This window comes from Halichoerus grypus, chromosome 12 (genome assembly GCF_964656455.1).
Source record: "Halichoerus grypus chromosome 12, mHalGry1.hap1.1, whole genome shotgun sequence".
Taxonomy (NCBI): domain Eukaryota; kingdom Metazoa; phylum Chordata; class Mammalia; order Carnivora; family Phocidae; genus Halichoerus; species Halichoerus grypus.
The window spans coordinates 79,748,070-79,762,976 of record NC_135723.1 but is presented as its reverse complement, the minus strand read 5'-3'; the positions used below and the strand labels follow the sequence as shown (position 1 = coordinate 79,762,976).

At 37.5% G+C, this 14,907-nt stretch overlaps 1 protein-coding gene across 1 annotated transcript; it reads right to left on the bottom strand.

Moving 5' to 3' along the window:
* Positions 1–834: 834 nt before the first annotated feature.
* On the bottom strand, positions 835–9,048 carry LOC118523869 (hyaluronidase-4-like). Its single transcript, XM_078059829.1, has 3 exons — positions 8,128–9,048; positions 4,522–4,611; positions 835–1,281 (listed from the first exon to the last, which is right to left on the bottom strand). Exons 1-3 carry the CDS (start codon positions 9,046–9,048, stop codon positions 835–837), a joined length of 1,458 nt encoding a protein of 485 aa, XP_077915955.1.
* Between the last annotated feature and the right edge of the window lie 5,859 nt (positions 9,049–14,907).

Sequence of the window (14,907 nt, the reverse complement as noted above, 5' to 3'; positions counted from 1 at the left end):
CCTGGAGCACAAATAGCTAGAACATAATGTTTGCCTTCTTTAGCTCCCATGTTATTGTAGTGCTCCATATTCCATATGACCTAACAACAAATTTTCCAATTTGTTATAAATGGTTGGAGTCTCAAGAACATAGTAGCAATATCGATCTAATCCTAATAGATGCTATTGTTTTTATCCAATTTAAGTGTATATTATTTTTTAATGTAGATATTGTATCTTATTTGACTGGATTTCCTCCAGAAATTTCTCTTTAATTATTAAAAAAAAAAAAAGTACCTTCGCTCACACTCTTAGTTCTTACAAAGTTAATGAATGACCTCCCCCTCCTCTTCCTCCTGCATCAGCCACACTGGCCTTCTTGATGTCCTGAAACTCTCCACGTCTGCTCCCTTTGCTCTTCCCTATTCCCCACTCCAAGAATGCGGATGTAGTTGCTATGTGCTTCCCCCTTCAGGTCATCTCATTAGGGGGCTTATTTGTCTACCTTATATGCAATTTCCAGTGCTCTGCCGCACCCCCTGATCCCTTCACCCTACTTTATTATTCCCCACAGCACTTATCTTCATTTGATATATATGTATTTATTTATGGTTTACTTATTATTGTTCAGTTTCTCACAAGAATCTAAGCTCTGCAAGGGCAGGAACTTTTGTGTGTTCACTTCCTCATGCCTAGTGCCTAGCACGAAGGAAGCGCCGCATAAAATAATCACTCTGGCAAGGAATGGGGAGCCAATGATCACTTTTGAAAAATTTTTTACTTTAAAGCCAATGAATATTTTAGAAGTAGCTTAAGTGAAAGGGAAAAAAAAAAAACCCCAGCATTTTCTACTCTTCAGTATTTCAAGGAAAAATTGACATTGAAATAGGGGGTGACAGAATTCCACAGAATCATAGATAAGGTCATGCTGAGAAAAACTGATAAGTTAAAGTGAGTCATAGGCGCCTCACTCTTCCCTCTCAAGAGATCTGAAGACTGTTGCTGGCAAGATTCTCCTTGCCAGCCGTAATAGCAGTGACACACAAATCCATTCTTCATGGCCCTTATTGTCTTCAGTTTACTAGTCGGAGAAATGATGAATCTGAAACTCTTACTTAGGATGTATTTCTTAGTGCTGCTTTCGGGCATATGCAGATAGGAGGAGGATTCAGGTGTTTTTCGGATACATCTTCCATTACTGTTACATAGACTTTGGCTGCAGAATTTGGCTGCAGATGTCACATTAACAGCATAATGGCCCAATGGCCCTTGGATAGACTTTTGCACAGATAAGCAGGTCTCCTGTAGGAAAAGTAGAGATCGATTTAGCTCACTCTCAAAATGTGATTCTATTATACAGGTGGTATTAATACCTGAAGCTTTATATTTGGTAAGGCTGAGGAGGGAGATCCATATCTTTAACTAGGAATTAATATAAAGAGGTATTTGTAGTAACACTTTTAAAAGGTCAGCATTAATATGGCGTGGTTATTTTAAATTTAACTTTAATTGTGAAACATCTTCAACACCGATACTTAATATACGTTAATATTATAGGTCAGATTTTTCTAAGACTGCCATGTTATCCCATTCTTCTCCCTACCTCTAAGGAGGTAACAGTTCTCCTGAAGTTGGGGGGGGGAGGGTAGTCTTTGCATCCATGTTTTTATAACTTTACTATATATATATTTACTTTGCATATATATATAATTATGAGCAGTTATAGTATTATCTTGTGTTTTTAAACTTTCACATAAATTTATATCATTAGAGATATTTTATTTTCTGCAACTTGCCTTTTAAAGTTAACATTTTCAAGATTTTTGTTTCATATTGATATATGTAGCTATGTAGCTCTGTTTTTTTTTTTTTTCATTTTAGCTGTGACTCAGTATTTATAGTATAAATACAGCATACTTTATTTATCCATCAGTCAGGTTGTAGTAGGTAGAATATAAAAGGTCATTATTTATTACCAAATGCCCAAATCACTTGTACTAGCATATAGGGTCCAGTGATAGTGAGGAAGGTGGTCTTCCACAAGCTGCCATTAAGTGTGAATGATATGTCCCCAACTTTGGACTTTAGGACATATTTCCACCTATTGATCACACTGTGCTGCTAGGATAGGCTGGCCTAATCAAAATGATATCATCAGGTAGCCCAGAAGAATCTGGCTAGAACCTTGATAAATTCCTGCCTTGATCCATATAGGAAGAACCATGGGAAAATCCTAGTAGATTCATTAATAACATACACTCAATTCTCCAGTAGCACTTCAATTATTTTGATCAATATTAACACTGGTCCATAATTAAACTCCAATTAATTTAAAGCACTGGGATATTTTCTCAGTGAGAAAGAGGCACCAGTACTGTGAATCCATCTAGAGAGAACTTAGGGGGTTCAAATGGAAAGTCACAAGGTGGAATAAAGCTCCTAATGACAGGTGGTTGAACAAGGTATCACTTTGGGCAGTAACAAGTGATGAAAATCCTGTGTGTAATGTTTTTGGTGCAGGGACATCGGTCTGAGCTAGCCTCATACTCTATTTAGGAACAAATGCTATTTTTAGTCAGGACAAGCCTCCTTATCTGAGGGGGTTTCTAGGACAGATGGAATAAAAAAAAACAAGCAAACCATTGAACAAAAGAGAGAGAGAGAGAGATTGAGGGAAGACTATACTCAAAGAGAGCATAGAACACAGGTGAATACAATCAAGTTCAACTTGGGCATCTCCTGTTCTGTCCCAGTGCTCTTCCGTGACATACCTTCTTCACTTAGCTTCCAGGACATCACACCCCACTGGGTTTTTTCTACCTCACTGGACATTCCTTCATAGTGTCCTTTACTGGCTCCTGCTCATCCTTCCTACGTCTGAGCACTGGAGTACTTTAGGCTTAATTCTTGGACCTCTTCTCTTCTCTAGCTATATTCTCTCTGGATATACTCACCCCACCTCCTTGCTTTAAATAGAACTCCCAGCTGTGATTTCTCAGACTTTATCCCTGAACCAATTGCACACCCACCTACCTATGTGACATCTCCACCTGCATGTCTCACAAGCATTTCAAACTTAACACAGTCCAATGTGATCTGCTGATCCTCTTGCCAGCCTGCAACTCTGGCAGTCTTCCCCATCTGAGCATATGCCAGCTTCCTCTTGCCAATGCCTCAGGAGCAAAGCCTTGGGGGGTGCGAGTTGCGTGCGGTGTGGGGGTGTCTCTAACCAAATCTCAGTGACCCCGCATGCGAGGAAGAGCCAGTCCCTATGTGGCAGTTGTGTGGGAAGAACTTCAAAAGATAAAAATATTATAAATGCCCCAAATAAATAAAAATTACATTGCCCACTTTGTCTCCTCCCCAACCCAGTCTCCCACACCCTTCCTTAAAGCAAACGAACAAAGAAATTGCCCCATACTCCTCTTGCCCATACCTAAGACCTAAGTGTGTTGTGTGGGGACAGAGGGCAGGAAATGTTAACCCGGATAATAATAGCCAACATGTACCTGACACATACCGCATCCCAGGCACTGTTTTAAGCGCTTTTAAGCGTGTTTTAAGCGTGCGTTTTAAGCGTGTGTTATGATGCAATTCGCATAAGAGCCCAGTGAGACAGATACTATTATTTCCCCCATTTTACAGATAGAGGAATTGTAGAGTTAATGAGTTGCTCAAGGTCACATGGCTAGTAGGTGACAAAAAGCAAGCAGTGGACCCCAAACAACCCAGCTTCAGGCCCCCTGCTCTTAACAGCTCCTCCATGCAGATTCTCATTCATGCCATGCTGAATGAGAAAGAGATGGCTGTTTTTATGTTTTATGAGACTGGATGTTTTAATACCTGAAAATGAGACTATTTGTTCATACCTGGAAGTGAGGAAAAGCTGTGGTTCAGAATTTTCACTTAGGCAGTGTCACACGTGACCAATAGAACATGTTCAAATTCAGTTGTGAAAAATAATAGCTATTTTGTGTATGCACTACTATCAAGAACAGATTGTTAATAAACCTTTGTATACATATATTTTTTCCTCCCAAGAGCATTTCTATCATCACCAATCAGGCAATAAAGAGCCATTTTTAGAAAATCCATCCTTCTTAACGTGGATGAAATAATATTTATTTTTAAACTTTAGTATTCTTTTTCTTTGTCACATATACATTATATCATTGCATCTACTGAAATCCCTGCAGAGTAGGGATTTTTTTAGGGATTTTATTTCAGTACCTTTTTTTTTTTTTAAGATGGAGAAACTCAGACTCAGAGAGGTTAATTAACTAGCCTAAGATTACACTTCTAGAACATGAAAACTGAATCCCCCCTTCAGGCTGTCTGATTGGACAACCTGTGCTCTTTCCATGCTGCCACTAGCCACAGTGGCTGGTACAGGGAGGTGCTCGAGCAGTGTTAGTCCCTGTACTCTTTGAACTTCATTAAAATCATGTGAGCAGATAACCATTTGTCTCTGAAGTGAAAAAGTAAAACAAAAAACAATATCTAGAATATATTCAAGATGCTGACAGAGAAATCACTGCTTACCTTTGAATCAGAATATTCGTATCCTCCCCACAATATTATCCCTGCCGCCCCCAACGCGGCGCTCTCGCCAATTGTATGTACTAAATCTTCCTAGAAAAGAAAAGTATCACAAGTAGTTTCTGCCAAACTAAATTTAGTCATTGACATTTCAGTGATAAGACTCAACCCATCAACTGTGGTAAAAAACACACTGATAATGTTATCCGTGTTTCTGAAACAAAGGACTGTAGAGCAGAATTAGGAAAGGTAATTTTGCCTTGGTTACTTACTTTTATTTGACAAATATTTATGATGTTCCAGGCAATATTCTAGACACCGAGAATATGAAAATGAAATAGATTCCAGTTCCTGTCCTCAAGGGAGCTCTTTAGTGTGATGGTTGAGACAGACATATAAACAAGTAATTACAATTTGCTGGAACTCTTCACTTTGATGCTCTACTACCTCTAACTACTGAACAATAATAATAATGAAAAAAGAACAAAGCTTGCTGTGATAAAAAAAAAAAGTAATTATAGTATAACAAATTAAGTTCTATTTTGTCCCACTAGACCTATGGATCAGAAGTACTGCTTAATGCTATATGGAAGAGTCTGGGAAAACAGGAGGTGAGATTTCAGATGTGTTCTTGGAAATGAGTGCAAATTCATAAGACCAATTAGAGAGGGCAGAATTTTGTACAGTAGGAAGAATAAGGGCAGAGGTTCCTATGTAGAAAAAAACAGTCCTCCCAGGGAACTGCTGGTAACTCTTGTGGTAAAGCACAGGGGATTTGGGAAGAAGTGAAGGCATCTGAATCTTTGTATATAGGGAGGATCCAAATACAAAGAGTCTTCTATGCTATTTTAAATTATTAGGACTTAAGTACAAAAAAAAGTTTTAGTACTGGAAAACCACAAATTTGCAACTTGGATAGATGTTTTTGGCTGTCACATAAAACATGTATTGGAGGAGGAAGTCAAGATGGTAGCAAGGGACACCAATTAGGAGATGATGCACACTGCTCAATGAGAAATGATGAGGGCCTCAACAAAGGCAATGTCAGTCCTTGTAAAGCAGAGGGGACAGATTGAAGAGTGATTTGGAAATTAAGATGGATATCTATTGGATAATGGAAAGAGAAGGGAGGATACAAGTGACACTCAAACTGAGCGACTAAGTAGATTATAATTTACCAAGACAAGAAACTGAGAAGGTTATGTTTATGATTATAGAGCAAGAACAAAGATGCAGGGCATAAGGGGAGATGGAACAAAGAGAAGATGATAGATGAAGGAATCTGCATTCTTCCCTTCGTTCCAAGGTGTGGAGAACCAGAGATCCAGTGCAAAGACACAGTGTTCAAAAACTAGGATGAGAAAATGGCCGTGTCATGGCAAAATGTCCCTGCAGTATGGGAAGCCTCCAGTAACACTAGTGCTTACGTTCCGCAAATTGGGTAGGTAATGCAACAAGAAAGGAAACCATCCTTCTATTTTACTAGCCAGTATTACATTCCTTAAATGTAAATCAAGTCCCTCACTTAAATTGAGACACTTCTGAAAGAAAATATCGAACAGAGTTGGTATTCTAAATTATTTCTTTGAAAATTTATGTTATTTAGACAATAAGTAAAAAAGACTCATATCATTTGTTGATTGGTGAAGGCAATAGGATGTTTTAAAATGCTTCAATATAATAATACTCAGATTAATTCTATAGTTTTTTGTGAGTAGAGTATGTGATCTATTGATTTCTGAAGTAGAGCTCAGAGGTGATACTTAGCCCATAATTTATGTGAGAAGTCTAATAGCACAAAAAATAAGAAAGTTAAACAAGACTTTCATTAAAATGTGGCTCATCTTGGGACACCTGGGTGGCTCAGTCGGTTAAGTGTCTGCCTTCGGCTCAGGTCATGATCCCAGAGTCCTGGGATCGAGTCCCACATCAGGCTCCTTGCTCAGCCGGGAGCCTGCTTCTCCTTCTCCCTCTGCCCCTCCCCCTGCTCATGTGCTCTCTCTCTCTGTCAAATAAATAAATAAAATCTTTAAAATATATATATATAATGTGGCTCATCTCATTCTCTCATTTCCTTTCAAGACAAACTAACTGTATGGACCATTATTAGTTTCTACCATTATTATTATTAACAATAATAATATTAGTACTGTTATTATCATTATTATTATTAATACAATGACACATTATAGGCACTCAGTAAATAATTTTGGAATGAATAAATATAACCTAGTCTTTTTCCCAAAAGGATTTGAGAAAGTGACATGATTTGAGAGATCTGTTACTTGAGGAATGACTTATGAGAAGACTTTGGTAGGTATAACTGATGTATTCAAATACCTGGAGACCTGACTTTTGAAAGAAGGATTTGCTTTAGTCTAGGTTGCACCAGAAGGTAGAATTAGAATTAATGGTATGAAGTTATCCAGGAGCAGAGTAGACTCAACATACTCAAGAACTTTCTGGGAATTAACATTGTCCCAAAATGGCAGTTTTTCTTCTGGAATAGGGAGAGCCCATTGAAAGGTGCTGAAGCAGAGGCCAGATAAGAAAGAATCCATGTTTGGGTGAAAGGTGGATTAGACACCTCTGAGATCTCCAACTTTTTGCCAAGATGCTATGACTGAATGAACATCATTAATGAGTAATCCTTCAATGATAGAAATGTCAAGTCTGATCAACAGCATTTGGGTCAGTAGATGTTTATTCTGAAAAATTTGAGGAAGAATTGATACTGCTTTTAAATTTCCTCATCTCAAACATGAGTGGTCTAATAAGGTGAGCTGTGTTGTCTTTCCAATGGCCCTGTGTCTGTGTTGGGTATTGGAGTAACAGAACTGTGGGCTCACAGGTATGGATGGAGATTTAAGGGTTTTCTTATCTAGCTATCCATCCAATGATTGAAGCCCTATAATAATCTCCTATCTAAATAACAATCTAGCTAAAGCTTGAATACTTCCACGTGTCTGCAAACTCATTATCTTCCAAACAAGCTCATTCCCACCTCTTTGTGCTTTCTACTTTGTGTTAAGTCTAAGGACAGTATCTATCTGTGTACATAAACCATTTTAAAAGCCTTGACACTAGCCACTAGATCACATTGTAGACTCTTAAATATATAAAATCAATGGAATTGATGTTATTTTTCAATGAACTTAGTTAAAACATGAAAATGCAATATAACAAAAATTGTAATTGCTTAATAATTTACCCAAACTTTGTTTTGTATGTTTTTAGATTTGAAAAATTGCTACTACTCTTTCCTATTAAAAAGCTGATTCTGAAATTTCTCCAGGGTTAAAATTAATCTGTTGCATCATTTAATTCAAGCTTGACAACTCTTTTGCGGGAAACCCCTGAAAATGCTAAGCTAATAAGAATCATCATCTTAAAACCAAGTAAACATCTAATTGTCAGTGATGCTGTTTCAGAACTGACTTGACATTTGAAAAAATATATACCTTTAATAATAAAATAGTGTTCTAAAAATAAAATAAAATAGTGTTCTATTATTAAGGGGAAATAATTATACTAAAGCATTTTTTCACAGATTTTATATAGTCATTGTACTAAATTTCCATTTTTAGGTGAGTGACTATTTTTTCTTACCTGTGACAAAGCTTCAATACTATGCAAATAAAATGGCCTGGAAAAAATAAAAACTGGCAAAATATAGTCATGTCTAGCCATTTCAGCAATCCTCATGGCTTCCCTAACTCGATAATGAACAAATTTCAAAGCATTTAAACTTGACTTCAATATTTTATCCAAATATATTGAAGTATAAAGTGCTGTGCTTTTTTCCCATAGCCACTGGAGTTGGTCGTTGTGGAAAATTTCATCATTTGGGCATTTACCTGTGTACGTCTGTGGGTTTATTTTATAATCATAATTGTAGCAGTCTGGGTAGAGATAAAAGCCCCATAAACACTTTGGTCTCATTTCTAAAGCCAGTGAGAGAGTGGTGTGCATAAAACTCCTTCCTGCATTTTCAAACTCCTGTTGGGCAACTGTATTCACTTTCATTTCTGACCAGTCAGGATGGCGGTTTCTAGTGAAGGCTAAGGAGTAGTTTCTATAGATTAGTCTATTGCCCCAATTTCTACCCCATTGGGGTTTCCAGCTTTCCCAGTCAATGACGACAAGACCTTCTGATCTCCACCAAGAGACAACTTTTGCAATGTCATCAGCTGTCTTCTTGAGGTGTTTAGAAAGACTCATATTCTGAGGAATCCCTCCATTAAAGGGTTTTCCATCTTGAGAGAAATAAGGATAATACCCTAATTCATTTGGATAAAATATGACAATTGTTGATCCCCTCTGAGTCTCCAAAGGATTTGCTATAATATTAAATAACTGGAGAGTCAAATCCACATTGAAGAAATGTTGACACTGCATTGTTGGCGCAGCCCAGAAAATGCTGAAAGGTTGGTTCTTGATCACTGGAAGCAGTGCTGGTTTGAGGACTGAATGAGTGAACTTGATCAAGGGCAGCAGTACTCCTACCCATGCCACCCACGGGTTACACATGGCTTATAGTTTTCACCATTACAGCAGTCTCCTTAAAAATAAGAAGAGGGAAAAAAAATTAGACATGATGGAGTCAAATGTCCCTTTAGTTTCATACTACATACTACACAGTGAGTAGCAAATGAAGTAAACTCAGTAGTGTTCAAGCTCTTCTTTAAATGGTAGACCTTTTTTTTTTTTAGATTTATGAGGTTTATTGATATCTAGGCCTAATTTAGAGTTTCATTTGAACAAGAAAAGAAAAATGAGGCTTTAAAAAAAAACAAACAAACACTGGAAATGTGAAAACAAAATCCAGTGAATAAAAACTAAAGTAAAAGTTTTCACACAAATTCTCAGCTATGCCAACTCTACCTGCAAGATGTTCTGGTTTTAATTTCCTATTATTCTGACTACATTGATCTAATCCATCCAGTACAGACCAAACTTTGGTTGTAAGGAAAACTAGGAAAAAAGAATATGAATGGATTGCCATATCTTCTTCTTGATGACGGGAAAAGTGACCAAGAACATGGCCTGTTGAAAATTAACAAATAATGGCATTTTAACAACTATTAACTGGAATAAAAAATAACAAATAATAGCAGCAATAAGCAGTACTTTGCTTGCTATTTGAAATGCACTGTCCTCAAAGATTTGCTTGTCCACTTGTTTATCTGTTTTGTTTTATTTTGTTTATTTGTAAAAGACAGCAATCACCCTTGGAATTAGCACAGGCTAAAACAGAAAACAGACATGGCATTTACCTGCTGTTGATGATGGATTTGGTGCTGTCTTCTCTCAGGTACATAAATAAGCCTAAAAACCTGTTAGTTCTTTAACTGTATGGTTTTCTCATCAAGAAATTGGACTGTATTTTCACCAGTTAAATCCCGAATGAATCTTGGCTCTTTAAATCCCTTCTGAATAGTCAGTTGACTAAAAACTGCCAAAGAATCTTCCAGAATATGAGGACTGCCTAATAAATGATGCATTCCAGCCAATGAGACCTCACTCGAAAGCAGTCAAATTGAAGTTATATATCAAAATTATTTTATCATGTACATATTTTTTTACATAAAGGAATCACAGATTTTTCTCTGATGTAATTAAGCTCAGTATCTTTTTGAGAGTCATACGTTCCTTCTTGCGTAGTTCCTGCTGTCTTTATTTAATGTATTAAATGCAAGAAATGATACCAACCAAAATTATATGTTAACTCTGGCAAAATAGCACCCTAAGTTTGTAAAGACTTTGGCATTATCTTGGTCCCCAGTATACATTTTATAATTACCTTCTATTACAAAAACAAAATTATGCATTATTAAACAGTATGAATTTTTAAATACAATTAATTCTTTCCCTCTGATGCTTACTGAGATTTTATTCCATTTTCTAGCCATTTGTATTATTCAGAATATAAAACTAGATCTAAATTTTCTGACTTATAACCTGTATACATACATATATACACATACATACATACGCTTTGTTTTTTGCTCAACAGATCTGTGGGAGTGCTGACGACCCTGACTCCATCTTTGGCCCTCCATCTTGTTCATGCCTACTGAGCAACCTCCCTTGGGGCTTGTGTTCCAGGCCGCATGGAAGTTAATGTAAGCCCTGACTGGAATGTGGGAAGACTTGTTTTGAACTCCCTAAAGTGGTGCACAGAAGGCGCCACCTTGGATAACTAATAGAGATCCTATGGTGCCCAGGTGGTGCCACTTTAGATAATTGCCCTTTGAGTTCACCTCCATGCCCCTGGCTCAATAAAAGCTGTGGGTTAAGGTCTGGACTTGGCAGAGAATAGCTGTGTAGCTACCTGGATCATTTGTATGATCTAAGGGATTTTCTTGCTTGCAGATTTTAAGTTACAGAGGACGTAACGGACAGGTTTGCCAGGTCAGGGAGTGATGTGAATTTGACTCAATGAGAAGGTACAGAGAGGAAAACACAAGTGCTAAAAATAACCTGGTAATTTGGGTTTTATGCACTCAAGGCATGATGGAATGAGTTCTAATGGGCTTTTAAGGGGAGGTAAATAATCGGTTCCAATGATAACCTACTTGTCATTGGTATCTTAGATATTTGCAGTGAGAGGTATTAGGGGGACAGGGCATCATTTTGCCAAAAGCATTCAGAGTTCTGTGGTCCCCCTTTTCAGTTCTTCCAAGAACTGTGTCAAAGGTGAGAAAGATGTGGTTTTACCATGCTCTTGTTATACATTTTCTTCAGTTGAAATGTGAACTTGTTAAGATGGTTCTAAATATAGGTGTGTGTGTGTGTGTGTGTGTGTACATAGAGTCCAAATTCACATATGATTGGGGATTTTATTCTTTCCACTCAATGATAGCAACTCTTGTGATGTCTCCCAGAGAGATGTATTTTTTTACATATGATAAAATGACCAATCACTAAGTTTATTATGATAATGCTTTATTAACTTAGGATCAACTAAAAAATCTCTTTGGGATTTACAACTTTAAACCAACAAAGGTTTAGGGGCACCTGGCTAGCTCTGTTGAAGGAGCATTTGACTCTTGATCTCCAGGTCGTGAGTTTGAGCCCCAGGTTAGGTATAGAGATTACTTTAAATAAATAATTTTTTTAAAAAAAACACCAAGTTCCATAACTATACTATAGAGCCTCTTACAATGTGTTATGGGGCATTCCAGGCAAAGATGAAATTTTCTCTCAAGCTGGGGTCTTGTTTGCATGAAAATTGGAGCCCTATTGAAGGCATTCAGAATAAGTTTTGTGTTTTTGTTTTTGTTTTTTTACCTGCAGATTATTTAGGTTTTTCTTTTCTCAGAGAAGGAATAATAGTTTTCTAAAAAGAAAAGGAAGAGAAAGAGTGATCAAAGCAGATTTGATTCAATACAGTATTTTGCTCAGATTCACCCATATTTCCAATTTCTAATGAAATGACAAGCTAGATCAAATTCAAATTATGTAAATTTCTGTACAAAAAAAAAGGGAAGTAACAAAAATTCTCTGAAAAGCTTACAAGGTTTATAATTTCCCCAGAAGTGAGTAGGGACTTGCTTTTTTAACTCAGTCTGACAATTTCTGCCTTTTAATTGGTGTATTTAGTCCATTTGCACATAATGTAATTATCAGTATAGTTAATTAAGTTTCTAATATTGCTACTTATTTTCATTTTATATCTTCTCTTTTTTGTTAATCTGTTATGCCTTTCTTTCCTTCTTTTGGGTTACTTGATTTTTTTTTTTTTTGTCGTTCCATTTTATCTACTGCCTTCTTAGCTGTATCTCTTTTTATTATGTGGCTAATATTTGTTCTATGACTAACAATAGGATTACTTAACTCATCAATGTCCATTTACTGTCAATATTGTTGCTATTCACACTTTACCTTTTATACCTGACAGTTTCTGTTTTCCATTTTTCAATTCTCACTTTCCACTTGACATTTTACACTTCATGCTTCACAAATGTAATAATCTTACAACAGTATAATTCCATTTACTCACTCCCCTGCTTTTACAGACCTAATACTTGGAAAGGAGAAAGTAAAACTGCCATATTCAGATATTATTGCTTGTGTAGAAAACTCACAAATGTCCACAAAGAATTGAAAAAATAGCAGAGTTTAACAGGTAGCTGGATAGAAGATTAATATATAAGTCAGATGTATTTCTATTCACCAGCAGGAAACAGCTAGAAAACATAATTAAAGAGAAGATTCAAAACTTGTGCAAGACTGCTACAAAGGAAAGTTATTAATGTTCACTGAGATAGATTGTTGGAAACCCAAATAAATGGACTTGTGATTGCTCTACCCTTGCTATTATTTTACTACATAGCAATGCATCTACTGACTCATGCTGTCTCCACCTTCCCAAAATACCTGGGGAAGAGAGGCCAGAGATTAAGAAGGGAGTTATCTCGGGATACCTGGATGGCTCAGTTGGTTAAGCATCTGCCTTCGGCTCAGGTCATGATCTCAGGATCCTGGGATTGAGCCCCACATTGGGCTCCCTCCTCCGCGGGAAGCCTGCTTCTCCCTCTCCCATCTGTACTTTTTTTCTCTCTCTCTCTCAAATAAATTTTAAATAAAGGGGCACCTGGGTGGCTCACACGGTTAAGTGTCTGCCTTCAGCTCAGGTCATGATCCCAGGTCCCTGGGACTAAGCCCCACATCTGGCTCCCAGCTCAGCGGGGAGCCTGCTTCTCCCTCTCTCTCTCTCTCTCTCTCTTTCTCTCTCAAGTAAATAAATAAATACTTTTAAAAAAATTACTTTAAAAAAATTAAAACATTTTAAAAAAAGGGGGGGAACTTGTCTCCGAGACCCTACTTAGGAAAACCCACCCTCACCTCTGGACATGAGACTAGATTACATTCGTAATCTGTGAAATTATTATGCTTAAGGCAAAAAATTGTAAATGCCTGGTAAAAGTTCACTAATATAAAGGATCAATAATGTCTCAGCTATAGCCAAATAGCTTAGTGAGTTCTGGCTGCAATAACAAAATACCACAGACTAGGTGGTTTGTAAACAGAAATTTCTTTCTCACAGTTCTGGAGGCTGGAAGTCAGATCACACCCTCAGGTTGCAGCGAGGTCCCTCTTCCAGGCTGTGGAATGCAAACTTCTCATTGTATCCTCACAGGACAAGAAGAAGGTAAGAAACCTCTCTGGGCACTTTTATAAGGGCACTAATCCCATTCATGAGAGTTCCACCCATGAATTAGCAGGTCCCACCTACTAACACCATCACATTAAGGATTGAGATTTTAATGTATAAATTTTGGGGGGACAAAAACATTTGGTTCATTGCAGCAAGGTTTATAGAGCTCCTAACCCTTGAATTTGATGAATTTTGACAGTTTACGACATTCACAACACCATGTTTGATGTTAAAGGTAGATTCAAAATGTCTCTTATGCCCAAGAAGCTCAGGCTAATGTGTGTGGGGGCCTGTGTATACATATGTGTGTGCATAGAATGGGAATGGGGAGGCCAGGGAAGTATACACCCCAATTAAAATACGAGGCAGAAGGACACAAGTGCTAACTTTTTCTCTTTTTAAAAAACAGCTGTCTTATTATAAAATTAATGGTTATTGTACTGAATATGGAAAAATATAAAGAAAAATTCAGATTGATTGTATTCTCATTACCCTCAAAGTAATATTTTTCTGTGCACTTTTACAGAGATTTCTCTAAAGGCAAATCCATGTTTGTGTGGGCAGAGACTCTGTTCCATTAGAGTGTACCATCAGGCAATCCAGACACCTAGGCTCTCTGTGAGCTCCTGGTGGAGCAGATGCTTAATATCAGAGACAGGGACACTGGAGTAGAAGTCCAGATGTGTTTTCTGATCTTTATGAAACCCAGGACTGTGGAAGAAAACATGAATCTCCCCTGCAGATAGGCTTCTAATTTTTAAGTTCAGTCAGATGAATTCAGGCTCCCTGAAAGAGATGGCTGGAGGGAGAGTCCTAGAGGGGAATACAAGGGCGTATAGTAGTCTTTTTTCTTTCTTTCTTTCTCTCTTCCTTCCTTCCTTCTTTCCTTTTTCTTCCTTCCTTCCTTCCTTCCTTCCTTCCTTCCTTCCTTCCCTCCCTCCCTCCCTCCCTCCCTCCCTCCTTCCTTCCTTCTTTTCTTTCTTTCTTTCTTTCTTTCTTTCTTTCTTTCTTTCTTTCTTTCTTTCTTTTCTTTCTTTCTTTCTTTCTTTTCTTTCTGTGAGTGCTAGGCCAACATGGGTTTTGAACTCAAGACCCGAGAGCAGGAGTCTAATGCTCTTCTGACTGAACCAGCCATGCGCCCCAGAAGGTATAATAGTCTTGAGGGGTAGATAGATTGAGCTCCAGAATCCAAAGACTGGAGGGAACAGGTACAAGGACTGTGTGAG

What these genes read in the sequence shown, in the direction of transcription:
- LOC118523869 (XM_078059829.1), bottom strand. Translation starts at nt 9,048, where the DNA reads ATGTGTAACCCGTGGGTGGCATGGGTAGGAGTACTGCTGCCCTTGATC. An exon ending in GTATTGAAGCTTTGTCACAG is followed by an intron (nt 4,612 to 8,127) that starts GTAAGAAAAAAT and finishes TTTCTTTTCTAG; the next exon opens with GAAGATTTAGTACATACAAT. An exon ending in ACGAATATTCTGATTCAAAG is followed by an intron (nt 1,282 to 4,521) that starts GTAAGCAGTGAT and finishes CTTTTCCTACAG; the next exon opens with GAGACCTGCTTATCTGTGCA.